Below are 26510 nucleotides of genomic sequence, written 5' to 3' on the forward strand. Positions count from 1 at the left end.
GATAGTAATACTCGAAATCATTTCATTAAGATCCTTCAACTTTGTACATGTTTGATAACTTCTAGGTATGCATTTTGACCTGAATCATTTGTTGTGATGACTCTTCAGTTAAATTAAGATTGTGGGTTTTGGAGTTGTGGCAAAGAGGATGTGCTATAGTAATATTGTAATCTCAGCAAACACATATTTCAGATTCAAACTTAATAACACATTAATTCAACATGAATAATTAACATCTTACAAAGTGCTGTCACTATTAGCATAATCTGAGTACTAGTGATCACTAAAATTGCACCCTTTTTTTGGTCCAAAAGTGCAAAATATTCAGTATCATGTGATCCCACAAAAGTTTAGATGGTTTGATATTATCCTCCTAGTCCAAAACAGACAAAAGTAAAATACATCAAAGTCCTAACAGCTAAGTGAAAAGTTATGATCTTTGATTAAATGAAAGGAAAGATTTACTAACTAGTTACACAAACTACAAAAATAAAGAAAGAGATTAGAGTTGATCCTTCTTTCCGTTTGAGTCATCTGTTGTGTGTTGGATTCGAATTGCTTGAAGGAGCCTTCTTCAAACTCGGCTCTACAGATTTCTGAAAAGCTTCATATGATCTTTTCAATTTATCTATACTTTTTGAGGAGGCGGCATGAGCTAGCAGCTTCTGCGTCGCCAACCTATCTATCAGATTAATTCTATTCTCACAATTGACTGAAACTATAGAGCACATGATTAAATGTATGATAACCAGGACGAAGAGATCCGCCAGAGCTCGCTGAGTGGCAGCTTTCATGGCAGATTTTATTTGAAACAACAATTGACAACAGTTATTATAAAGGAATTCTGGTGCTTGAAACTACCCCATTACAGAGTTGGAAGGCATGTTTGTGTTGTAATTTATGGCTAAGGTAGAACTGGAATAGACAAGTGTATCTAAAAGTGAAGAGGTTGTTGGTGGTTAAAGATTTCTGTGGAAAATGAAGAATTTAAGAGGTTTGAGTCATGGACTCTGATAAAGTATCAAAATTATCGGGTAATGCATAAATAGCGGCTTGCTTGCACTCTTACAATGATGAGATTAAACATAATTTAACATTTCTCCAACCAATCAATGGTTGTTTAGAAGATCCAGATTTAGATATGAAGGGGAAAAAGGACAATGCATTTTTGTTTTTTGGTGGGTTAGAACGTGGAAAGGAAGGAGCATGTCATGTGATCCTTATCAAATCTCATACTTACTCTGACATTTCTACAATCTTTACATCACATGCCAATTTGTATCATGTGACTAATTCACATGATATAAAATTGCTTGTCTTCATTTGCTGATATTCTTGACAATATTAATTTGAATCATTGCTTTTAATCCTGATTAGGTGTGACAGTCACAGCTAAACTTGACAGGCAAGACCACTTTCCAGGAACATGAAGTACAAAATGTATTTTGGTGATCTGCATGTAACATAAACAAAACAAACGAGTTCATTATATTCCTAAAGTGGTAAGCATTTCCATAGAAATCAATAATGGAGTTATTTCCCAAAACACAATGTTAATGGAAGATACATTTATATTATGTGTGGAATTGTATTCAGTGCCATCTTTGCATAAGAAAGAATAAAAGCAAACATAGAAGTTATACAACTATCTGTTTGCTAAAATACTTTCATCTCATTCAGTTCCATCAGTAACTACTGAAGCATCCTCTTTCCAGATAAGGTTATCATAACCAAATATTCTTGCAAAACAAGAAACTAACTGCTCCTGTATTATTTCTTCAGGTGGAAGAACAGAATCTGTCTCCCTTCTCAGTGATGTAACTTCTTTATCAGCAATTCCACAGGGAACAATGTGCCTAAAGTAGCTTAAATCAGGGTCAATGTTGAATGCCAAACCATGAGAAGTGATTCCATTTGATATCCGAACACCAATGGCACCTATCTTCCTTTCTCCAACCCACACACCTGTCTCACCAGCTAGTCCAGGACAAGCCTTCACACCATATTGAGCTGCCATTTCAATCATAGTTAGCTCCATTTTTTCCACATAACTTCGAGCACCGATTCCCATGTCGCGAAGTGATATGATAGGATATAAAATGGCTTGGTGTGGACCATGAAATGTAATGTCTCCTCCCCGTTGTGTGTAGTGAAGTTCAGCTCCAATTTGTTCCAATTCCGACTGTGGGATTAATAAATTATGAACAGTTCGTCTCTTGCCAACAGTGTATGTAGGTGGATGTTGCAAAGACAGAAGAGTATCACATATCCTATGAGATTTTCTATCCAAGACCAGCTTTTCTTGCAGTTTCAAGGCATCCAAGTAGTTGACAACTCCCAGTTTCAAGACCTCAAGGCTTCTTAAAACCCTCATTCCCTGTTGGCAAACAAACTTATTAATCATGCAATCTGCTTTATTAACATTCCAATTTTAAAAATCATTTGGTCATACCATATGTTTGAAAGTTAGTTAGTTCAAGTCATATGTATATCTTAGTATCATGCACCAGAATTTTGCATCTACAAAAACAGGTCTAAGAAACATTTCAGCAAACAGTTCAAGGGCATTCAGAGCAAAGCTACAAAATATAAATACACCAGCTTTATTTGAAGAAAATTATTACTTTTACGTAAATGTGTTTTCCACAGAGTTAAAAAAAAAAATCAATCTAAACAAGCAGAATGAATAGAGGTTAAAAAAGATCATAATTTTATTTTTAACTACGTGTTGGTTCAATTGAAATAAAAGATTTTTTTTCTCATTTTTTAACTAATTGAGATTGTAATGAGTATGTTGGATATGGAGTACAAGATGGATGTAAATTGAAAGATGGTAGAATTGGAGCAGAGTGTGGCGCGGTGTTTACTATTAGTGCAGCAATGGAGAAACTGAATGTGATGTTGAAATAGGTGGTATTGTTGAAGGTGCTTTTGGAAAAGAGCTTGCAAGTGTTTGTGTCGATGAGAGAGTAAGGAAGCTCAAGTTGATGATGTTGCAGAGAATGTTAGCATCTCTGCATCTACATTCCAAAGATTGAAGAAGAAGAAGCGGACGACTACTACGATGATGATGCAATATGACAAGTGAAGACACAGTGTCGAATAATAATTTGTTGAGAAAAACCTAAAATAGCCCTTAACAATTAATTCAAAAGACAACGAGACCTTTAAAAAAAATTCAATCCAATTGATGACAATTATTTTAAAAGGATAACAAGGTTTTTATGCCAAAAAAAAGGTCAATGTTATTTTTTTTGATATAAGGACTAGTCAGTTCCAAAAAAATCAAAGACCGAATTGGATATTTTTTTTTTTGAATCTCATTGTATTTTCGAGATAATTATCAGGAGACGAATGAGATATTCACTCTTATTTTTTCTTTTAGAAAACCAAAAAATATAATTAAAAGAATCTAGTAAATTTTTTTAGATGTCGTGCCGGTGAGTACTAAATCAATCTAAATTGATTAAATTATACTAGTAATTTGATAATCTACTAATAATACTTGGAATAAATTGATAAGGTGGTGGTTACAAATATTAAAGTGATAATTAATTTTAAATACTTTAAATCTTCTGAAAATTTAATATTGTGAAACAAAAAATAGCATATTTTCAGCTTTGAAAACCGACCAATCTCTAGAATGATAAAAGACAAACTTATTTTAATTTGACGGTGAATAAAAACAATTTGTGTCGGCCCTAAAATAATATATTCAGTTATTATTTATTAATAATAAAGATGTGCCTATTTGGCTCTTTCATTGCACTATCACTATGCCACTATGCTATAATTGATTTGACGCATTTCCTTTTCATATCTTTATTTTATATTCAATCACAAAAAATAAAAACATAAAAAAATAATAGCTCATTAATATTTATGAGTGTGGCAGTGTCTTTGTGGCTAAAAAATTTGGATATAGAAATTGGAGGGGTGTTATACCTTAACGTAATAATTTTTTGTGTTTTTTAAAATTATGGGAGATACACAAATCAGACTCTTCAATTTGTGTTTAAAAAATTTTAAAAATTTGGGGTACACAAATCGGACAATCCGAATACAAAAATCGAACGATCCGATTTCTGTACCTCTTAAAAATCGGACGATCTGATTTATATTCTGTAAATTAAATCATCCCATATTTTAAAAAAATATCACAATAGATCACAATTTAAAAAAATCATCATTATTAACCCAATATTAAAAATAAAAATGTGTCTTTGTTGTACACTCTATTTATTTATTTTTGAAGATATGAATTTGGAATGAGATAAGGAGGGAAGAGAAAAAGTGTGTGAAGTGTGAAGCGAGGATCGTGTTGTTTTAGAAGTACACAACAATCGGAACTGAAAGTAGTAAAGTACAGAACAGAACACAGTGCAGAGTTATGGGGCTTTGGTTCTGGGATGCTTTTGTCAACTGGTTACGCAGGTCAGCTCAACACAACACTCTTTCATTACTTTTTCTGTTTCCCAATTCATATGCTACAATTGAATGTCTTGTGTTGAGAAACTTAATTGATCATGGATCATTGATGAATCATGCTTTACACTCCCCCAATACTACTACTCTCAACTGGGGTTAAAAAAGTCCATACCTTTGATCAATTTTCATCGCACTGAATTATGTTCCTATCATAACTTGCTACCCTTTTCTTAATTCATTATAGTGGTTTACTGGTTTACCATAATAATCTTTGTTATTATTCCCTTGTGCTAGTTTCTTTTTCAAGCAAGAGATGGAGCTATCTCTGATTGGCCTTCAGAATGCTGGCAAAACTTCCCTTGTAAATGTTATTGCGGTATGTTATATGTAACTAAACCTTCAACATGTCTATTTTATGATTTCTTTTACCTGCCATGCTGATGCTGATGCTGAGTTTCTGTTTGATTCTGCTCTAGACTGGTGGATTTAGCCAAGACATGATCCCGACGGTAACATCATCATTTTTCTTTATGCAACTGGAAGATGTCATTGCTGCAATGCATTTGTTTTGCTCTATTTATACAAGCTTCTTGTTTATTGATGAAATTTGTGGCCTATATGCATGCAGGTAGGATTTAACATGAAAAAGGTAACCAAAGGGAATGTGACAATCAAATTATGGGACCTTGGAGGCCAACCAAGGTTTCGCAGTATGTGGGAGAGATACTGCCGTGCTGTTTCAGCTATTGTGTATGCCCTCGAATCACTTTTATGTTAGAATTTTCTGTGGTGGGCTTCTATTGAATGTCAAGGCTCTCCTTTGATCTTCTTTGGTTCAATAATAGCTTCTGATGTAGTTTTAAGTTCTAAGGACAAAGGAATTGAAACTTCAAATTTGAAAGAAAATCAAATTAGTGTCATGAAAAATGTGTATTACATAAAGAGTATAAAACTAATTGGTTTAATTTGCAATCTGTTTTCATTTCCTATGTTAAAATTAACACTGCAGATTTATTTTGGACATTAATTCTCTATATCTTCTGCTGAGGCATTGTGTAATATTATTTCCAATCTTCACCTAATAGGATAATATGTCTACAATTGAAAGAAGGAGCATCAACTTTGAACTTTAGTGGCACCAAAATGAACAAAGTATAATGAAGACTTTGTAATCCCCATGGAAGACATAACAAATTTTCATCTATATGATCTCTCTTTTTAGAAATCCATGTAGATTATCTATGTACACTAGTATGCTAAGCATGTTATCATCAACTCTGTCTCTCTTGCAACCTGCAGTTATGTTGTTGATGCAGCTGATCATGACAACATACCTATCTCTAGAAATGAGCTTCATGACTTGTTGAGCAAGCATTCTTTAAATGGCATTCCCCTGTTGGTTCTTGGTAACAAGATCGACAAACCAGGGGCTTTGTCTGAGCAAGAGCTGATGGAGCAAATGTAAGTCTCTTGTTGAGATGTATATAACATGGTGCTGAATCAATCAGAAAGTTCGCTTAAACATTTCCATTACAGGAAAATTGTAAATCAGATAATTCATAGTTACTAATTTATTAACATCTTATGTTTCGTTACTTTAATTTGTAGTTACTAATTGAGGTTGTACTTGTATTACTTCTAGTCAATAAAATTTGTTTGATGTGTGCAGGGAACTAAAATCCATCAATGAAAGAGAAGTTTCTTGCTACATGATCTCATGTAAAAACTCCACAAACATTGACACAGTTGTTGATTGGCTTATTAAACATTCAAAATCAAAGAATTGAAGCTCAAGTTCTGGCATATGAATCCATGTGTGCTGTTAATACAGACTGAAACCAAGCTGGTTGAAGTGTGATACTAATACTACTGTTTTTTCCTGTTTTGACTGGCTTACACCAAATCAGATTCCATGTGTTTTTACTTTTTATATGTACATTATTATTTATTAAGATTTTCATCTGAGAGATATGCATTATAATTTGAGATTATTACTCATGCTACAAGTGTGATGGATTTAAATAAATAATTGTTTTACACTTGTTTTTCAATGTAATTGCTAATGATCTGAGAATGCAGGGAAAGTACTTGTGCTGTAAGTCAATGACAGAACAGAACAGAAAAAAGAACACATCTGAAAATAATAAAAGTGGGGCATTCCGAGAATCGAACTCGGGACCTCTCGCACCCAAAGCGAGAATCATACCACTAGACCAAATGCCCATGTTGGGAGAAGTTATTTGTATGTCTAGTTTTTTGTTTTAGAATTATTTATCCATCAAAAGTCAACCTTCTCTAAATAATATAGTTAGATCTATACAGTATGTTGAAGTTTGTTATAAATTAGTCTGGTAGCTTTCAACTTTTCATGATCTGTTAGGTGACAATTGGTTACATTTGTCATTCAATCAGAATCAAGATTATCTTCTCTCTATCTGTAGTTTCTCTTATTAAAATTGGTCTGCACAAAATGCTAACATCTGCTTACCTGGATAGAAGATTCTGATTGGTTCTGCCAATTACAGAAGCTAATTTTATTTTCCTAGAATTCACCTGTTGACTAGTATGCTCTTGTTTTTTGTTTTATAGTTCAAGACCATTATGACTTACAAGTTACAACAGTCTCTTCTTTTCACATGATTCATTTCCAAGTCTTCACATGTCACATGCAGACATGCTTGCTATTGGTAAACTAAACAAATTACTAAGACTAAGACAATTGATTTGCCAGCTTCAATATCTCCAAAAGTTAAAAATGTTTGTTCCATTATTGATTCAACTAACCAACTTGTTGACTTCACTTCAAAAAGGAAATAGGGGCATTCCGAGAATCGAACTCGGGACCTCTCGCACCCAAAGCGAGAATCATACCACTAGACCAAATGCCCTGACGGTTGTGGATTTGTTTAATAATTAAATTCAATGTGCTTAATAATAATTAGTTAATTACGTATCTTATACTTTTATTTAGCACGTCATTTTATGATATTTAAAGGCATTATGAATTATAAGAAATTAATTAATACACAAATAAAAATCTTAGGTTAGTTGACTAATTAACTCGTTGTTTCGGCTAAGTACATATTAAAATTCAAATTATGTTTTGTATATGCATCAATTTTAAAGATGCTATAGAAAAAATATTACTCATAAAAATCGAGACGAAATGCATGATTATTTGATAGCCGACCAACACATCATCTATATTAGTGCATGAATATTATTGTCTGATCTGTTTTGAGGTAAATTGATCCGCAATTCACTGTTATCCACAATTTTTTCTTTCTTTGTTTTGTGTGTGTTTTCCATCTCCTCCTCTAATTTTTGTTGTCTTACAAGAGGAAGAAAGAAGGAGAGAGAGGGGCAGAGGGAAAATAAGAGAAGCATCTCATTGCAAAAGGAAATTGAATCCCATCCCTCTCCCTACCTCCCTCTCTTCAATCTTCTTTCTTTATCATATATATAATCATGGCCACTTTCGGAGGAACCCAGCAAAAGTGCATGGCATGTGACAAGACGGTCTACCTTGTTGATAAGCTTACCGCCGATGGCCGTATCTTTCATAAGGCCTGCTTCCGTTGCCACCATTGCCGGAGCACCCTTAAGGTCTAAACTTTTATCATTTTTATGATCATTATGCATATATGCATTAGAACTTTATCACGTCCATATGCATGAACAATTTCGTCACATTTCGACACGACGCAATGATGTCTTTGAATTCATGTAGACGACTTCGGTTTAGAATCAGTTTCTATGATACATGCAAGTTATTATCATCAAAATATATAATTTGAATAGGAGAAAATGTTTTTCCAATTTCTTAAATGCACTGGTTTAATTTAAGGTTTCTAAAAAATGACGAATTTGTTGTTAATAATAAACTATTGAAAAAAAAGGTGGGTTTAAGGTTTGTTTGGGTGAGCTTCTAAAAAAATATTTTTTTTGAGTTATTTTCTTTTAAAAGATCTTATGAAAAAGTAAAAGTAATTTTATATTTGGATATTTCATGTAAAAAGATCTTTTTATCTATCAATTATGTTTGGATATAACAATATAAAAGTAATTTTTTGTTTATTTATTACATGAAAAACATCTTTTTTAAGGAAAAAAGATATTTAAAAAAAAGATGTAAATTACAGTTTCTCAAAAAAGATGTTTTTCTGATTTTTCTAGTGCTTTTACTTTTACTATTCGAAATTTGCCAAACACATTAAAAATTAAAAAAAAAAGAAATTTTTATCAAAATAATGGCGTCCAATCAAACACTTATTTGGTGTGACGATTTTAACAATGTTTTCAGCTGAGCAACTACTGTTCTTTTGAGGGGGTGCTGTACTGCAGACCACACTATGATCAACTCTTCAAGAGAACTGGTAGCTTAGACAAAAGCTTCGAAGGTAAACATACTTAACATGTGGAAATTAAGTTAATTAATTATTATTTCTTTTAATTTGCCTTCCTTTATTATAACAGGAATTCCCAAAGTCCAGAAAGAAAGACAGCCCTCTGAAATTGAGGTGATTATTAATTAATACATTTGAATCCACCCATTTTCTTGCATCATTTGTCATGCCAAATTAACTTTCCATTTTCATCTTATAGAGAAGTCCTAAACATATCTCAAACGTGTTCGTGGGCACCACAGACAAATGTGTTTGTTGCAAAAAGACAGTGTATCCCACTGAGAGGGTAAATACTAAATACTCTTTATAAACTATTAAATTAAGTATTGATTTGATACTAATAATATTCTTTTGTGGCTATTGTATTAAAGGTTACAATTAATGGGACTCCTTACCATAGGGGCTGCTTCAAATGTACATATGGAGGTTGCACTATAAGCTCATCAAACTTTGTTACACATGAGGGGAAGCTCTATTGCAAACACCATCACATTCAACTCTTCAAAGAGAAAGGGAATTACAGCCAGCTCGAGAATGACGTCAACACCATTGCTATTTAATTTTGCAGGAATATAATCTTGCCACTGTTTTGTATGATGGATATGCATGCTGCTCTAATTTAATTTATTTATTACAATTATTAATTTTGTATCGCTTGAAAAAAAATACATGTAGTGCTTTGTGTGGATTTGCTATACAAGCATCTTAATTGCTGTGACTGTGATGCTTTCAGCATTTTCCCCCCTCAAAATGAGTACTAGAGTATGCAAATGTCATTACTCCTTGTGATAATTATTTATTTTTATTTTATTTTATTTTTGTTTACACTTTGAATCCGGAGGCTAAAACACAAACAAAATAGTGAACATGTAAGCAATGTTACAGGAAAATTTTAGATATATAAGGCAGGTTAAAAAAGAGTCTCAGACCCAAACAAAATACTACATAGAAATAAATCAATAACGTATTCCCAAAAGTCAAAAATCAAAATACAATGTACTATTAGCAAAGACAAGGGATGTCAGTTACTATAGTCAAGAATGTAACGAAAAGGATAAAAGGGTTAATCATTAATGTTAAATATATATAGTTACATCGATTTAGCTTAATCTGAAAAACGATTTTTAAAAAATCACCAAATTTTATAAATCTAATGAAATAACTCGAAAAATAAAATTAAGAGATTCTGATTCAACCATAAAAATTAGTTAAATTATTTAAGTAGAAAAGTTCCCAAAAGCTTAAAATCATGAGGCATATGAAGAAGTTTGTATAGTGAGAAAGCTAAACAATCGCACAAAGACGGTAAGTGGAAAATGACAAAACCCAATTAGGCAATTAGACTCGTCCTTGCGTCACAAAAATGAAAAGTGAAAAATCAAAATTCCCAATCCGCAGTACCAAACAAAAGGGTATTCGTGTAAATTGCACATTATTTACGCTCGGATCTTTGGTGGCTTCTCCATCAAGAAAATGAAATCATTACTGCGTCAACTTCACCCTCTTCCGAATATTCAATTCGGTGAGAAAGAAATAAGAAATAAATAAGTTTATCCCCTTCAGGTTGGAGAGGGTATCGTATCAATCTCCAAACTAATATATAATAATAGAGTAAAGAAAAAATTATGTTAATGAGGCAGTTTGATATTTGGCATGCTGCAATAGTTTATCATACGGCTCAAATTAACATGGTTCATAACAACAAAACAATCAAGCAGAAAAAGAAGATAAAAATCTAGGAACATATATAGTCACAGAATTAAATATGAAGACTCAAGATACAATTTGTGAATTCCATTTTGTGCAAATGAATGTCATCTCAGAAGCAGGCCTCCAGCAGGCAGCAGCAGCATAGAGCAGCCAAACTGCAACAACAATTCAACACGTTCCAATAATTCACATTAGAATCGCTTGCTTACAACACATACTATCAATAATAATGAAATTTCATAGAGTCAACAAGTTTCTGCTTAACAAAAATAATGAATAAATTACTCTAAATGACATATTAATTGATTGTTGACTCCTTCTTTGTTAAGGAACCTAATGAGTCCCTTCTCTCTTGTGTTCATTCACGGAACATGCATAAAGGAGAATACGCAAGTTTATACGCCAATGGTTACAAGGATCCACTGAGTTTTTTCTTTAATTATTATTATTATTATTATTTTAAATATAAATATAAATATAGATAGGATTTTTGTTTCTTAAAATAAAAGGACGAAAAAGACCCTATACCAAGAGTGGGTGAGGTGGTTTAAGTTATTGTGTAACCCCCGAAGCGGGGCCACACACCCGAAAAAAACGACATCCACATTGGTTAACGTGACGGAGACCAAAAGGAAGCGTCAGTGATACCAAACATCTCAATCTAACTTCTAAGTTCTAACGCGTCAAAGTCGTCTGCGCCGTAAGCTAACGGTGCGCCGTCCACGCCGCCAGCGAGTCAACTCAGACTCAACTAAAACTCGCAGATCGTACCCGATCTGAGTCACCGCATCCGATTCAACCAATCAAATTTCATTATCATCATCATCTATACACACAGAGAGAGAGAGAGAGAGAGAGAGACGAACCAGCCTTCCATGCAGCCAGGGCCACTTGAATTCTGTTGAGGAGGCGGAGGTTGAGCGTACTGAGGAGCATACTGCGGAGGAGGATATCCCTGCGCCGGGTAGGCCGGCGGCGGAGGGTAACCTTGCGGCGGATATCCCGGAGGCGGATAAGCGTCCTTTCCGTATGACTCCGGCGGATAACCTGTTTCTCAAATAAAAGAAATCGCTAAAGATCGTAGAATACAAGCATGTTGAAGAACGATTCAGGAAAATCCGATCCAGTAATAACAGTGACAAGCATAAGTTGAATCTAATGTGCTGCCTATAAAGTAATGATACCTATCAACAACAAACAGGAAAAAAAAAGAAAAGAAAAAGAAAAATTGATATATGAAGAAAGGAAGAGGGAGGACCTTGCGGCGGAGGAACGCCGACGGGTGGTTGCTGCTGGTTGTAGTAACTCATTATCGATGCGGAGAATTTGAGTGATTTGTTATGCTTGGTGTGATTTTGTGGAAAAAGATATAAGGATTATGATATTTATTGATGGCTTTTTCTTTCTCTTCCTTGGTATTATAGGTTGTAACTGAGGCCAGCCTGGTGCTTTGTTTTTTCTTTAATTTTTTTTATTTCATTTCATTTTTATAACCTATCACAATTATCCTCATTTTTGTTCCCACATGATTTATATTTATAATAGTATATAAAGGTACTATAATACAAGAAGATAGAGGAAAAATTTACAAATTCAAAATATAAATTAAATAAATTCACATTTATAATTAGAATTTAATTTTGTTATACACAATCAATCCATATGTTATCACGTAGCAAAAATATATAAAAGAATTTTAAATTTATTAGTTAAATAACTATCTAAACACATGAATTTAATTGAATTATCGTATAAAATATTTTATACTACTGTATATTAAAATTAAATTTAAATTCAACAAATTTAAATTTATAATTAAATTTTATAAATAATATAATTAAATTATGAATAAATTATCAAAAATATACTTGAATATTTTTATAGTTGACAAAAATATACTCAAATTTTGTTATCGACAAAAATGTCCTCAAATAATTTAAAAACGTAATAAAAATGTTCAACATTAAATATGTATTCTCAAAAATATTTTAGAGATTGAATTTTGATGCGATTTTTTGCAAGCACGATTAGAAGAATGATATATTTTTATTTTTAAAATTTGGTGTTTTTTTGCTAATTATATATATTTTTTATGATTTTTTTGTCAACGAACAATAATACTTTTAAAAAATTATAAAAAATATATAGTTAGCGAAAAATTACCAAAGTTTAAGAGAATTAAAATATGTCATTTTTTAATTACGCTTGAAAAAAATTATATCAAAATTCAATCTCTAAAATATTTTTTGAAAAATACATATTTAGTGTTGGATATTTTTGTCTGAGGACATTTTTTCGATAGAAAAATTCAGGTGTATTTTTATTAGTAACAAAATTATTCGAGTATTTTTTTGATAGTTTATCCTTAAATTATATTATAATTATCATAAAATTTGATGACTATATAGTCCAAAATAACTTAATAAATACATGCAATTAAAAAAATTAAGTAAATATATCCATTATATATAATATATTTTTTTTAAATTAGTTCAAACTTTTTTTAAAAATATTTTTATTATATATAATTTATAAAATAAAATATTTTATTAATTACCATCTTGATTAATTTTAAATTTATTATTATTATTATCATATTTATGTATATATAAAAGTGAATAAATAGACATAACATTAATGTATATAATTCTTTTTGTTATTTTAAAACTTGAACCAAAGACTATATATTTATTAAAAGAATTAATTATTTATTATCTTGCTTCTATACACATTTAATAGATAAAAAAACGATCGATCAACCGGTAAGTCTATATAGATCAGAGCTTATTCAAACAAAGAAAATTAGTCAAAAAAAAAAAAAAAAAAGCAAAGAAAATAAGTTAGAACTAGGTTGGATGGAATGATCAACTAAGGAAGAAGCCGCCTTCTTTTAATGCATGGACAATTATTTTGTAATTAAAAAAAAAATTCGTACCTATTTCCAATTTTCCATATTTTACAATTAAATTAAATGTTGACTTATTCTTGTCCATTTTGTTTATCTTTATTTTATAATTGAGGAGTATTATGATGTCAATCTTTGTTTTTCTAGAATGAAGAAATAAAAGTAAAAGTAATGGTTTCACATTTTCTGTTTCAATTTGATATTTTCTTTTATGTCTTTTCAATTAAACTACTATAACACATATACCAATTTTATTAATTTAGATGAGAAAAAAAATTAAAATTATTTCTTCCATTAATTCTATTACCATAAACATGTTACTAGTACTTATATAGTTATATTAACACATATGTATGGTACAGCATAACATAACTAAAAAAGAATATTTTATTCTTTCTAAATTTATTCAATATCAAATTTCCTTATTGTTTTAAATATGTGAAATTACAATGAAGATCGAAGTTGGTCAAAAGCTCTGGATCTTTATTCTCTGTTCCAGGAAGCAACGTATATGTAATTGTACTCTTATGACCCATAAAGTCAAAGAAAGAGACCAGAAGATTGGAGTTGGGATAAAGATATGGCTCTACATTTGAGAATTGAGATTATGGAGACAGCAACATTAGCAGGCTACTGCATCTCTATGTGTATCTGCACTGCATCAATGATGAGCATTCTGAAATCATTAGTACTATATTCTGTTTCTGTGGCTAATAATAAGAATAAAGGTAGCCTAGCTAGTCTGAATTATACTACTCTTTTAGCTGATCCTGCCCTTTCCATATTAGCAAATAATTTACACTTTTTGCAAAAATGTTATTTATTTATAGTTGATTAGTAATTCTAATTATGGTAAGAGGTATGAAATGGTAACGTTTAACTATAATTTAATTAAAAAGTTTTTCATTAGAAACTCTTTAATATTCATGGTTAAAGTCAAATGAGCAAGGTTGTCAAATTCGCGAGTCTAAGTAAACTCGTGGAGCCGGATTCGACTCGCGAGTTAACTCGTAGACTCGTACGAGTTCACCTGTTATGATATATATATATTTACTCAATTCTAACCCTTAAAATTAATAATATCAATCTTAAAGCACATAATAAATTAAAATAGTAGCATACATTATAACAAATACTTTAAAATACACATTCAAATCCTCTTTAATTATTCTTATACAAATACAACATAGAACATACAAAATTAAAAATTCTAAATCCGTAATACTAAATCTTTATTAATTGAACATTGAACAATATCAAATAACCAAATTAACTCTAATCAAAATAATTAATTACTAATCAACCATGAATGGATGAATCATCCGGCCATTTAACATAAACGATAAGCAATAGACTAAATTTAGAAGCAATAAAATTAAAAAAAAAAAAACTAAATCAAGAAGCAAAGACTAAAAGAAAGGGCAAAAGGCATACACAAAATAGAGGATACAGAAGAAAAGAAGGGGCAAAGTCCCAGCAACAGCAGATTGAAGACAAGAGTGCAGCAGCACAAAACGATGGCGATAAAGAGTCATGGATTTCACGATGGCACAAACCAGAGCAAAGATAGGATTGTAGGAGAAGTAGTCAAACTTGTGAACGGTGATAGCACGATGGAGTTGTGGATAGTGGAGATGCGAAGAAATACAAAGCAGAGGGCAACATAGATAAAATTCACAAAGACAATGGCGTAAATCAGAGCAGAGGTAGCAGACGCAGACGAACAGCAGCAGCTCGACGGGGAACGGCGACCGTGGCAGAACATGGAGAAAGTGAGACTTGAGAGAAACGACGCAGATGAGTGAGTTGTGAGTGAGTTTTCTTTCATTCTTTTGGAGTGTTATCGTAACCCTAATAAAAAAAAGTATTTTTTTGTTTCAAAATGACGTTTTTTTTTAACAAAAATGAAGAAAAACACAAACTCGCTATCTCGGTCCTAGACTCACGAGTTTGTCCGAGTTTGACCGAGTCTAGTCGAATTTACTCAGGATATAGTCTATGGGCGAGTCAACTCGATTCCATATCTAAACTCGTAAATTCGTACGAGTTTACGAGTTAACTCGAGAGTTTGATAACAATGCAAATAATAATAAATAAGAGTGTAAAAAATATTTGTAAAAAATATTCCAACACTTAATTTCTGATTAGAGACATATTGTCACATATAAAATTTCATTTGTTGCATTACTATTTTTTGTTAATTTTACCTGTGTATATTTTGTCATGTTTTTAAATAATTTAAGAATATTTTTGTTGATAACAAATTTAGGAATATTTTTGTCAAAAAAAATAATTTGAATATATTTTTCATAATTTACCCATAAATGTATGATTATAGAAATAAAAGCAAAAAAACATAAGATATGAAATGTAATTTATAGAACTTGATGGATATTCTCTTTTGTTGAGAGACAAAAAATATTTTATATAAACATCATGTTGATAAATGACTCTGATGTTATCATTGTTCGATTATTAAGTCAGCAATAATAATATGGAGACTACTTTAATAAAGATACTAAAAATATTTTTTTTTACAGATGTTTATATATATCATATTATTATTGGATATCTTTATTAAATCGGTTAATAATAATTTATTTTTTAATACACCAGAACAAAATAAATTTATTATACCAACAATAATAATTCAATTGTCTACATTATAATTATTAGACCTAATTTAATCTGATCGAATTACACCATCTAAATCGAATATCTTTAAATTTTTTAATAAAAAGACAAATATATCTCTGACTTTTTGTTTTGTAGACATTTAAATGCCTAAAAATTTAAAAATACAATTAGATTCCTAAAAAAAATTGGGTTTATTGTTATTATTATAAAAAAATCGATTTTATTATAATTTATTAAGAAATTAAAAAATAACCGATTCATTAATACGTCCAATAATAAGCATTTTACAAAAAGACATTTTATGCATATTTACGGAAGCATCTCCCTGATAATATTAATTAATTTCGTCGATTACAAATTCAGAAATTCATGAAAAGGAAATGAGAAACGTGTGTAAAGAAGAAACTAAAAACAGTGTGATAGTAGCATGCAAAGCAAGTGATAAAATCAATTATTATTCCATGTTTGGTATCCCAACATTTGACCTCTAATACCCAAAAACAGAGTAAGTAATTAAGCAAGCTACCACAACAAAATTAAACCAAATTAGCTCACCACCTCTTAACTATTATTATTACTCTTAATCCAATCAAGCAAAGAGTAGTCACAACGTCACTGCCTAACACAATTAATATAAGACACATACACACTTACAGGTGATCGAAAATAATGGCAGCAGGAGGAGGTGGAAAGGCTGATGATGACTTTCAACCTCATCCTGTGAAGGATCAACTTCCCGGTGTTGATTACTGCATTACCAGCTCCCCCTCATGGCGTATCATCCTATATCTCTTTCTCCTTCTTTCTACTTTCTACTCTTAATGCTTCATTACCCATTATTATTATTTTGTGTTTTTTTTTTTCAACAGCTGAAGGGATACTACTTGGGTTTCAGAACTACCTCGTTATGCTTGGCACCATCGTCTTTCTTTCTACCTTACTTGTCCCTTTGATGGGTGGTGGCAATGTCAGAACACAACACAACACAAAACCTCACCTCTCATTCCTTCTCTCTGATCAATTTGCTCTTCTTGCAGGTGGAGAAGGCTGAAATGATACAGACTCTGCTGTTTGTTGCTGCCATTAACACTCTCTTGCAGACATGGTTTGGAACAAGGCTTCCAGTGGTTGTGGGGGCTTCCTATGCCTTCATCATTCCCGCTATTTCCGTTGCTTTCTCCTCAAGGATGAGTGTTTTCATAGACCCTCACCAGGTTATTCTTGCTTGCTTACTACCTCTCTACTGTTTCAGTTTTTGAGTTCATTCTTGATTGAATTTTCAGAGATTTAAACAATCCATGAGAGCCATACAAGGTGCACTCATTGTTGCGTCCGTATTCCAAATCATAATCGGCTTCTTGGGATTCTGGAGAATATTTGCAAGGTATAACAAAAACAAAGTACATTTTGCTTCTCTTCTTAAATCGGTTTATATTCATTGCTGTTGCTGATATTCCAGGTTCCTTAGTCCCCTCAGTGCGGTTCCCCTTGTCACTCTTACTGGCCTTGGATTCTTTGCGCTTGGCTTCCCAAAAGTATCTACATTCTTCTTCTTTTTTCTTGCACATTGCTGCTGAGTTTCTTCTTCTAACAAGTGAAATCATTGGTTTTCTTTGGATTATGAAGTTGGCAAATTGTGTTGAAATTGGGCTCCCTGCATTGCTTATTCTGGTGATATTTTCCCAGGTATGTTACTTTCTTAAGAGATGTCTGTATAACTCAGCTTATATTAACATATCAGAACAGTTATACATTTTGAATGAAACTATTCTACTATTTATGTTAGAGCTATGCCTTTGCAGTACATTCCCCAGATAATGAAATCAAGAGTAGTTGATAGATACTCAGTAATATACTCTATTGGAATTGCATGGGCATTTTCTGAGATTTTGACTGCAGCTGGTGCATATAAAGGAAGATCACCAATTACTCAATTGAGTTGCCGTACTGATCGATCCGGGTTAATTAGTGCTGCTCCTTGGTTAGTCCTAATTAAACAGTTTGCTTGTTTTAAAGAGAATCATGTAGTGGTTTCATAGCTGTGTGTGATGCTTTGTGGCATAAACAGATGATACTTAAGATTGCAAAGCATCATCTAAAGAATTCTCTTTTTTTTATTTTGCTCATTTATGCAGGTTAAGAGTCCCATATCCATTTCAATGGGGAGCCCCTTCTTTCAATGTTGGTGATGCTTTTGCAATGGTTGCTGCTTCTCTAGTTGCAATTATAGAGGTTTGATTTAACATTTTCTTTTCATTTCCATGCAAACTATGGTGATAGTTTGATCAGTAATCCTTTTCCTACATTGATTTAAATTTAAATTTAATTGTTTTCTTTCTATGGAGCAGTCAACTGGGACATTCATTGCAGCCTCAAGATTTGGAAGTGCAACTCCTGTTCCACCATCTGTCCTTAGCCGTGGTATTGGTTGGCTGGTACAATCTGATTCTTTAACATTCCAATCTGTATGAGCATGTAGCTCCACAAAATGAAACTTATATGATCCAGTTTCAATGATTTCAGGGAATCAGTAATCTTGTGGATGCCTTTTTCGGCACGGCAACTGGATCCACTGCATCAGTGTAAAAAATTTGTTACCTTTAAAATCATTTGTATATAGGCTAAGGATCTATGTTAATGTTACTCTTTGGTATTAAGTGAAAATGCAGGACTCTTGGGTTTAACACGAGTTGGAAGCCGAAGGGTCGTTCAAATATCAGCAGGATTCATGTTTTTCTTCTCTATATTAGGTGTTACATGCATTACTCTTGTGTCAAAGTGACAACCAATTTGTGTTTTAGTCTCTTAGCTGATAGAGTCATGGTGTGTAGGAAAATTCGGAGCGGTTCTTGCTTCGATCCCATTGCCAATTGTAGCAGCTGTGTACTGCATTCTCTTTGCCTATGTAGGTATGTGTGTTCACTTTAATCTGTTACTTCAGTTTCAATACTTGCTGATCTTGCTGTACTAATTTGTTTCTGCACTAAGCAGCATCAGCAGGCCTTTGTTTTCTTCAATTCTGTAATCTGAACAGCTTCAGAACAATGTTCATCATTGGCTTTTCTCTCTTCATGGGCCTTTCTGTTCCTCAATATTTCAATGAATATCTGTTAATATCTGGTCATGGCCCTGTTCATACTCGTTCCATTGCTGTATGTATTCATCTATATCACCTTAAACACTGCCTATGTTTGAATATTATATAACTGTAACTGAATTTTCAATGTTTGACATACTACTGCAGTTCAACAGTATAGTGCAAGTGATTTTCTCATCTCCAGGAACTGTGGCAATTATAGTAGCTTACTTGTTGGATTTTACCATGAGTCGCGGCCACAGCGCAACGAGGCGTGACAGTGGGAGACACTGGTGGGGAAGGTTCAGGAACTTCGATCAGGATATTAGAACCGAAGAGTTCTATTCCCTGCCTATGAACCTTAATAGATTTTTCCCTTCATTCTGAATACTGAATACACCAGTATGTATAAAACAAAATGGCAGATTATAGCGTATTATTGGATGGATTATTGGCTAGCAGATTATAGCTTTTATTACTAAGTAATCATGTTTCTATTATGTAGATGAATCTAACTACTTATAGTTTGATGGTGTGCTACATTTCTGTTTCATGTGATCTGAGTAAAAGTGCTGATAAAGAATTCAAATATATATCATTATATAATATTTTTTAAAAATAACACAAAAATTTGTTCAGGATTTGGACTTAGAAATAAGGATGACCCTTGGAAACAGGCTTATTTGGGTATTGCTTAGAACTAAACGGACCCCATGTCATGCGGGAATCACGCTACTATGCTGTCAACACAAGGTGAAAACAAACAAAAGAAATTGGTATTTCCAGCCCAAAAGAGAAAAAAAAAAAAAGGGAGCATCGTAGTCGTAGATATCAACCTAATAATTGGTAGGAAGCAACTGGATGGTAACATTTAGAGTGGATTTCGCTACATGAAATTGTTGCATAATAAAAACATAAAAGGAAAATGTGATGACTTACATCAAATTACCTAATAAAAATTTGATATTATTTAACTTAATTATTGTTAATTATGATGAAGCTACGAAAATAAGTTGGTATAACTAGTGAAGAAAGAAAATAAGTGCAATGGTGGAGGCTATGGTGGTTGATGATTAAAATTTTGCGAGAAAGAAGAGAGTAGGAAGAGAGAAATGCGTGATATTAAGGCATTAATACACCAATCACCTCTTTACTCATTACCACTGCCTTCCACACACTCTCTCTCTTCTGTCCTATGACTTGTCTCTGTGCTTTGATAACTCCTCCATTCACCATTTTCCAAAACGGAAAACACATTAGGATTGGAGACTGTTTCACACTCAAAATTCACAAAACAAGGAAAATAAATTAAACCCAGCAAACAGACAAAAAAAGAAAACTTGAGAGAGAGAGAGAGAGAGAGGGAAGAGCACTTAATATGTCAAACACAAATCCATAAAGACCAACCCCCCCAATGCAATGACCCATCACCGCACTCCCATTACTACTCCTACTACATCCTCACCCGCCACCCACCACCACCGCAATGTCTTCTTCCTCCGCTAGCATGCTGTGCGTCGAAGACGCCAGCGAAGCAATCTCCGACCACCCCTCTCCGCCATCATTGACAGCACTCTGGCAGCCCTACGACGATGATTCCGACATCAGCGAACTCATCGACGCAGAGGCGCGGCACATGGCGTCGGCGGATTACCTCCGGCGGTGCGGCGATGGTTCGGTGGACGTGAGCGCACGGTTGGACGCCATCAACTGGATGTTAAAGGTAGGCCTTGGTAAGATGCAAGAAGCAACGTGGTTTCGTTGTTATGTGACATGGTTTTGGCAATGCAATGCAGGTGCAGGCATTCTATGAGTTCCATCCAGTAACGGCCTTCCTTTCCATCAACTACATGGACCGCTTCCTCTCCCTCGTTTCTCTTCCGGTACGATCCAGGTGGGCATTTCAGCTACTATCCGTGGCGTGTTTGTCTGTGGCGGCGAAAATGGAGGAGCCACAAGTGCCTCTCTTGCTTGACCTCCAGCTTTTCCAGCCAACCTTGGTGTTTCACCCCAAAACCCTTCGCAGAATGGAGCTTTGCCTCTTGTCTAATCTCAACTGGACACTCCGTTCCGTTACCCCCTTCCATTACCTTCATTATTACCTCACCAACCTCCCTTCTTCTTCTTCTTCTTTCAACCGGTTACAGTTACTCTCCGCTGCCTCCGACCTCATCCTCGCCTCCACCCGTGGTAACGTAATCTACCTTTTTCTCTTTCTCTCTTTTCTGTTTACTGTTGTCTTGATTTTTGTCACCATGTGATTAGTGATTAAGTTCTTGGAGTTTCCGCCGTCCGCCGTGGCAGCTGCCGCCGTCCTCTGCTCAGCTGGCCACCACCACCCTCATGTATTCCACCACAGAGTAAACCATGTATGATGATGACTAATATTTTGACTTTAGTATGCAGTAGTTGGTTCATTAATCATTACTTTTTAGTACTGCGACTTTGTTAGTAGAAGATTTTTCTTAACTTGTGGTAGTAAATTTGTTTGTTTTGCTTTTTCAATTTCAAAAGTATGGAAAGCTGCACGTCACACTCACACTCTTCATTACTATTTTCCTTTTTTATTATTCCAATGAATCTTTGTTGGTTTTTTCGGATAGGAAATGGTGAGACGCTGTCACCAACTAATGGAGGACTACGTGCTGGACACGTGTCCCGCATCCACCACCAAAGCCACGCGAGGCCACCCGCCACCTCAGAGCCCCGTCGCCGTCCTCGACGTCTCCACCTGTGCCAGCTGCGACACCCCTTCTTCAGCCCGCCCCCAACATGACCCGCCAAACAAGCGGCTGCGATCCTCTCCCCCGGATGTACGGCAGCCGTAATAAGACGGGAAACATCCTCCCAACCCATCATCATCATATCATATTTATTATTATAATATATGTGTAACCTTTTTTGGTATCTTTTGTCAGAGAGAAAAGAGGTTCCTTTTTTTCCCTATAAAACACTATTTATATCTCGATTATAAGACCAAGGGTCATGATTTGGTAGATTCTTGGTCCGGCTAAAGGTGACTCTATTTTTTATTATTATTACTGTGATTTTTTAATTTTGGTGTATTATTATCAATGCATAAAGTAAAAATCAACCTGTTAAGTATATACTTGTATGGATGTTGATGTTGTTGTTAGTAATGATTGTGGATCTATTGAGTTTTGTTTAGTTTAGTTGTTCAACACTGCAAGATGTTTCCATCATTCCCTTCCTCTTTTGGAAGCACAGTTTGTGTCTGTGAATAATGCATTGCATTGCCTGAAACGCCCTTTTTTCTAGTCCATAGCGTTTGTGTTAATGTGAGGGCAGAATAGTAATTTGGGGGGGATGGAAATGGTTGTGCGATTGGGCCGCAGGAAAAGGTACTGAGCCACAGGGGTTGAGCCACGTATCCAACAATCGGGCCTATAACGGGATATTGAAAACAACACAGCGTATCCCGTTGAAAACGCAAGGTGTGGTGGTGTTGGCTTTGGCGAGAATGGTAGATCTCGTGATGAGCGAGAAAAATGAAAAAAGAATTAAGAGGGAGGGTGGCGTGGACATGAGGAGTAGATGCCACGTAATGAGGGGCTTGAACGTTGAAGGAGTGTGTAATAAGGTGGTTTTGACCAACAATCAAGAAATGGCGTTGGAGGGTGGCACTGTATGATATTAATCACATCGCATAATCGGCTCATATTTATGCTCAACTTTTAATAATAATTGGTCAGTAATTTTTGTATTTTGTAATTGTCAATTCATCATTAATAATATTTTTAATGGTGTGAAATTAAATTCAATTATGTAAAATTATTCATTTTTTTTTATAATTAAATACTGACCAACTTTTTAAAAAATTATTAATTTCGAGACTTTCTCTTTAAGCAATTATTAATAAATTTGTTAGTCTTCCTAGGCATAGTGATGAAACCTTGATTTTCTTGTAATTTGTCTTTATGAATTGTTCTTGTATATCTCAAATATATTTCGTCCAGTCACCAAAAGAAGTATATTGAAAGTGTGTATAATATTTCGAAGTCAGTATATATTATTCGAAATATATAATTTAAAATAATATTAAAAAATGAAATTTTAGGTACAGTTATATCTATGTAAAATTAATAATTGAAAGCCGTTAAATAAAAATTTATTCAAATCATTGAAATTATTTAACGACTCAGTTAATTGTATCTAAATTTAAAAAAAAAAAGATAAGAATCACTTTTTTCACTCCTTAATCCTTATTACTCATATTTTTACTCAATGAACTCTTTAATTGTTAGTTGGACTTGTGATGAGCATATCATGAATTCTATTAGTATTATTTCCCTCCCAATCATGACACAATCAAAAAGAGAACATGCTAATAAAATTTTGTAAGAATGAAAATTTAGATACAGCTTTGTGAAATTAATAATTGAAGCCGTTAAATAATTTAATTAATTTGACTAAATTTTTATTTAACAACTTTCAATTATTAATTTCACGGAAAGGTAAATGTAATTGAATATTTTTTTTTAGAATAGATAGATACAACACAAGGAGTTAATATTTTTGTTGCTATGCCCCTATGCATGCAAGTTTTGTGCACATAGGGGATTGCCCTTGCAATTGCATGCATGCTTTGGTGCATGAATTATTGGTATTGTAGTCTCAGGGGGGGAGACTGGTAAAGAAGAGGGGGTTAACTAGTGGCAGTGGGCCTACAACCACGTGGCTCATTTAGTCAATTTTGAGGTCCCATTACAGCCTGGAACTCCAACACTTCTCATCGCTAAATTTCCGGCACTGCACCATTTCTCTGTACAATACATGAGAAACCACTTGCATCATCATCATCATATTATTATTATGCATTATTTTGTCATCTCTGTCCCAAATTTAATCATTCCAACGTTTATTACATTTTAATAGCAATTAATTCTACTCTGCTTATTACGTAGTGGTGTACAAGACAAATTCGTTTAATGAATGAAATGTCCATACCATGTGTGTTAACTGGAAACTATAAAGGTCGGGGTGGAAAAAGAAAAATAATTATTTTCAATTCAATTACTAATATTTAATCGCCAACAAATTAAAGAAAAAATCAATTAATGGAGTAGCATCTATCTATTTATAACATATAAAAGTTAATACTAAATTTTTTTATAATGAGTAGTATAAATTATTTTTTTTTCTGTTAATGATGTCATGATAATAATTTTAATGACTTAGTAAAAGATGGAAATTAATCAATTATCCTTTTTTTAGTAAATTTTTTGAAGAAAATTTAAAATAAAATTTCTTATTTTATTCGATTAAAATATAAAATACTAATTAAATATAATAAATATACCATTAAAAATATCATAATAATAATTATAAGAATTTCAGTTATAAATATTAAAATACTAAATTTATATATATTAAAACTCTTACTATTATACTATTTAGTTTATTTATGTATGCTGCATAAGACTTTTATTACTCTTTATTTCTTAATCTTGCATACCAATTATAAAAGACTTCTCTAAATAAATTTAAATTTGGCATATCATCTTACTAGATACATTCAAATATATCATGACTATAAAGTTAATTTATAATTTTATATTATATTTTTAATATTTTTCATTCTCATTATTTTTTTCTAATCCAAGTGAGTTCAATTTTAGTACATCTATTTACTAGATACATGTAAATATATCATGATTATAAAGTTAATTTATAATTTTATATTATATTTTTTTCATTCTAATTCCTTTTTTTTAATTATTTACAAACCAAAAAACACCACGTAAGAAGACAAAGTATGACAATTAAAACAAATCTAAACATAAAAATAACAAATGAAGATGTAATTTTATACAATTCTAATATAAAAGGCCTATCTTTTTTTCTAGATTTCAAATTTTTAAAATAATAAATTATATTTCAGTTTGTATTACATTTTAGTTAAATAATTATATGAATTTATATATACAATTCTGTAAAATATTTTTAATATAAAACACTTTAAATTTAATACTAATTTATATGTTATTTAATTAATTTTTAAATAATATAATATTTATTAAAATACCTTATATAATATAATTAATTTATCCCTTTACACATTGTGTAAATCTTACTCTACTTTATTTTTCAAAGGGTAAAGTATATTTTTTGTCCTTAAAGTTTGATAAAAGTTTCAAAAATACCCTTAAGTTTTATTTTGTTTCAATTTTGTCCTAAAAGTTTTCGATTTGCATCAAATATACCCCGAACGGCTAATTTTTCAAAAAATTTAAGACCAATTCAACAACAATTTCATAATAACAACCCTCAACACAAGCAAATCAAGCATAGTTTTCATGCATTATTGTTAGATTGGTCTTAATTTTTTTGAAAATTTAGCCGTTAAGAGTATATTTGATGCAAATCGAAAATTTCTAAGACAAAATTGAAACAAAATAAAACTTAAGGATATTTTTAAAATTTTTGCTAAACTTCAAGAACAAAAAATATACTTTAACATTTTTTGAATCAGTAATGCCAGATGAAACAAGGGCCCACAAACACAGCCTGCAAATTGTAGCTAAAATAATGACATCAATAACTAATTCACCCCTTATATACTTTTCCAATTTCTATTTAAGAGTCTGTCTTTTGATAAATAAATTGTTATATATATCGGACAATTTAAACTTTTAGTTTAACCCTACAAATAATTTGACCACATAATTAACCACCCAAATTAGTTAAAAAGCAATGTTAGACGTGGCAGCAATTTCTAATATTGGAAAGGTACTGTGAATGGCAAATAAGAGTTAAAGACTCTAATGACCATGATTAGTACAGTTGATTAATCATATTAACCCTGTTATGTAAAATAAGGACTAGCTCCAGAGAGCGTTTGAATAAATTAAAGGAGCATTGACAGAGTGGAAAAAACATGAACATATCAAGAAGATTATTAGAGCATTTGTGCTTCAAATCCTAAATTTAACACTATTATTATGTGTGTGTAGTAGTAATAACTAATAAGATAAATTAAAGACATATTATTTTAGTTTTAGACATATATTCCGAGTTGGGTAACCTACTACTACAAGTGAAGGAGCAGAGTTGAGAGACACACTTGCGCAGAGCATGGGAAACAGTAAAATTTTGATGAATTGCGTTTGACTAAGCATCTATCATAGCAGTTGAGACAGCTGGAGTTATTTATGTAATTGTTCTTGAAGCACCACATAATTGGAACACAATTTCTACTCTCTAAGAAATCAGAGTGTGCGTTTTTTCTTTCATTTAATGCTTCTTCCGTTCAACCATCAATCAATATGAGGGGAAAAAAAAACACAGGTTCTGCTGTACTAGTAGTGTTAATAGAGGGAGGCATGCA

At 32.5% G+C, this 26510-nt stretch overlaps 6 protein-coding genes and 2 non-coding genes across 9 annotated transcripts; 4 read left to right on the forward strand and 4 right to left on the reverse strand.

Moving 5' to 3' along the window:
* Positions 1–1465: 1465 nt before the first annotated feature.
* Positions 1466–3195, reverse strand: LOC112776238 (octanoyltransferase LIP2, mitochondrial). Its single transcript, XM_025820315.3, has 2 exons — positions 2868–3195; positions 1466–2377 (listed from the first exon to the last, which is right to left on the reverse strand). The coding sequence occupies exon 2, from the start codon at positions 2372–2374 to the stop codon at positions 1673–1675; it is 702 nt and encodes a 233-aa protein (XP_025676100.1). The 5' UTR covers positions 2375–2377; positions 2868–3195; the 3' UTR covers positions 1466–1672.
* Positions 3196–3917: 722 nt separating this feature from the next.
* Positions 3918–6467, forward strand: LOC112776239 (ADP-ribosylation factor-like protein 8b). Its single transcript, XM_025820316.3, has 6 exons — positions 3918–4434; positions 4723–4804; positions 4905–4937; positions 5057–5178; positions 5728–5889; positions 6098–6467. The coding sequence occupies exons 1-6, from the start codon at positions 4391–4393 to the stop codon at positions 6213–6215; spliced, it is 561 nt and encodes a 186-aa protein (XP_025676101.1). The 5' UTR covers positions 3918–4390; the 3' UTR covers positions 6216–6467.
* A 40-nt stretch (positions 6468–6507) lies between these two features.
* LOC112776778 (LIM domain-containing protein WLIM1-like) lies at positions 6508–9626 on the forward strand. Its single transcript, XM_025821016.3, has 7 exons — positions 6508–6670; positions 7018–7115; positions 7768–8034; positions 8732–8828; positions 8905–8948; positions 9034–9120; positions 9206–9626. The coding sequence occupies exons 3-7, from the start codon at positions 7897–7899 to the stop codon at positions 9392–9394; spliced, it is 555 nt and encodes a 184-aa protein (XP_025676801.1). The 5' UTR covers positions 6508–6670; positions 7018–7115; positions 7768–7896; the 3' UTR covers positions 9395–9626.
* TRNAP-UGG (transfer RNA proline (anticodon UGG)) lies at positions 6580–6651 on the reverse strand. The gene has a single exon. It is a non-coding gene; the product is annotated as a tRNA-Pro (tRNA).
* Positions 7245–7316, reverse strand: TRNAP-UGG (transfer RNA proline (anticodon UGG)). Its single transcript has one exon. It is a non-coding gene; the product is annotated as a tRNA-Pro (tRNA).
* An 831-nt stretch (positions 9627–10457) lies between the features above and the next one.
* LOC112776779 (protein CYSTEINE-RICH TRANSMEMBRANE MODULE 13) lies at positions 10458–12204 on the reverse strand. The gene is made up of 3 exons (XM_025821017.3): positions 11803–12204; positions 11411–11591; positions 10458–10699 (listed from the first exon to the last, which is right to left on the reverse strand). Exons 1-3 carry the CDS (start codon positions 11852–11854, stop codon positions 10654–10656), a joined length of 279 nt encoding a protein of 92 aa, XP_025676802.1. The 5' UTR covers positions 11855–12204; the 3' UTR covers positions 10458–10653.
* A 4493-nt stretch (positions 12205–16697) lies between these two features.
* Positions 16698–19702, forward strand: LOC112779579 (nucleobase-ascorbate transporter 4). The gene is made up of 14 exons (XM_025823897.3): positions 16698–16861; positions 16956–17053; positions 17124–17300; positions 17370–17470; positions 17546–17621; positions 17713–17772; positions 17889–18067; positions 18222–18318; positions 18435–18521; positions 18610–18668; positions 18745–18836; positions 18918–18995; positions 19078–19238; positions 19331–19702. Exons 1-14 carry the CDS (start codon positions 16756–16758, stop codon positions 19547–19549), a joined length of 1590 nt encoding a protein of 529 aa, XP_025679682.1. The 5' UTR covers positions 16698–16755; the 3' UTR covers positions 19550–19702.
* Positions 19703–20314: 612 nt separating this feature from the next.
* Positions 20315–22330, forward strand: LOC112779293 (cyclin-D4-1). Of its 2 annotated transcripts, XM_025823540.3 has the most exons (4): positions 20315–20885; positions 20959–21352; positions 21428–21531; positions 21766–22330. In XM_025823540.3, exons 1-4 carry the CDS (start codon positions 20649–20651, stop codon positions 21988–21990), a joined length of 960 nt encoding a protein of 319 aa, XP_025679325.1. In that variant the 5' UTR covers positions 20315–20648; the 3' UTR covers positions 21991–22330. The 2 variants fall into 2 exon arrangements, with proteins under 2 accessions (XP_025679325.1, XP_025679326.1); XM_025823541.3 differs by lacking the exon at positions 21428–21531 and having other exon boundaries at positions 20390–20885.
* The last annotated feature ends 4180 nt before the right edge of the window (positions 22331–26510 follow it).

This window comes from Arachis hypogaea, chromosome 19, assembly GCF_003086295.3.
Source record: "Arachis hypogaea cultivar Tifrunner chromosome 19, arahy.Tifrunner.gnm2.J5K5, whole genome shotgun sequence".
NCBI classification, from domain to species: domain Eukaryota; kingdom Viridiplantae; phylum Streptophyta; class Magnoliopsida; order Fabales; family Fabaceae; genus Arachis; species Arachis hypogaea.

Coding starts and splice junctions, on each gene's coding strand:
- LOC112776238 (XM_025820315.3), bottom strand. CDS start 2,374: ATGAGGGTTTTAAGAAGCCTTGAGGTCTTGAAACTGGGAGTTGTCAAC.
- LOC112776239 (XM_025820316.3), top strand. CDS start 4,391: ATGGGGCTTTGGTTCTGGGATGCTTTTGTCAACTGGTTACGCAG. Junction 4,805..4,904: donor CCCTTGTAAATGTTATTGCG/GTATGTTATATG, acceptor ATTCTGCTCTAG/ACTGGTGGATTTAGCCAAGA. Junction 4,938..5,056: donor GCCAAGACATGATCCCGACG/GTAACATCATCA, acceptor ATATGCATGCAG/GTAGGATTTAACATGAAAAA.
- LOC112776778 (XM_025821016.3), top strand. CDS start 7,897: ATGGCCACTTTCGGAGGAACCCAGCAAAAGTGCATGGCATGTGACAAG. Junction 8,829..8,904: donor CTTAGACAAAAGCTTCGAAG/GTAAACATACTT, acceptor TTATTATAACAG/GAATTCCCAAAGTCCAGAAA. Junction 8,949..9,033: donor GACAGCCCTCTGAAATTGAG/GTGATTATTAAT, acceptor TTCATCTTATAG/AGAAGTCCTAAACATATCTC.
- LOC112776779 (XM_025821017.3), bottom strand. CDS start 11,854: ATGAGTTACTACAACCAGCAGCAACCACCCGTCGGCGTTCCTCCGCCG. Junction 11,592..11,802: donor CGGCGTTCCTCCGCCGCAAG/GTCCTCCCTCTT, acceptor TTTGAGAAACAG/GTTATCCGCCGGAGTCATAC. Junction 10,700..11,410: donor CCTGGCTGCATGGAAGGCTG/GTTCGTCTCTCT, acceptor TTGTTGTTGCAG/TTTGGCTGCTCTATGCTGCT.
- LOC112779579 (XM_025823897.3), top strand. CDS start 16,756: ATGGCAGCAGGAGGAGGTGGAAAGGCTGATGATGACTTTCAACCTCAT. Junction 17,471..17,545: donor TTCTGGAGAATATTTGCAAG/GTATAACAAAAA, acceptor CTGATATTCCAG/GTTCCTTAGTCCCCTCAGTG. Junction 18,669..18,744: donor ACTGGATCCACTGCATCAGT/GTAAAAAATTTG, acceptor TTTGGTATTAAG/TGAAAATGCAGGACTCTTGG.
- LOC112779293 (XM_025823540.3), top strand. CDS start 20,649: ATGTCTTCTTCCTCCGCTAGCATGCTGTGCGTCGAAGACGCCAGCGAA. Junction 20,886..20,958: donor CCATCAACTGGATGTTAAAG/GTAGGCCTTGGT, acceptor AATGCAATGCAG/GTGCAGGCATTCTATGAGTT. Junction 21,532..21,765: donor TCCACCACAGAGTAAACCAT/GTATGATGATGA, acceptor TTTTTCGGATAG/GAAATGGTGAGACGCTGTCA.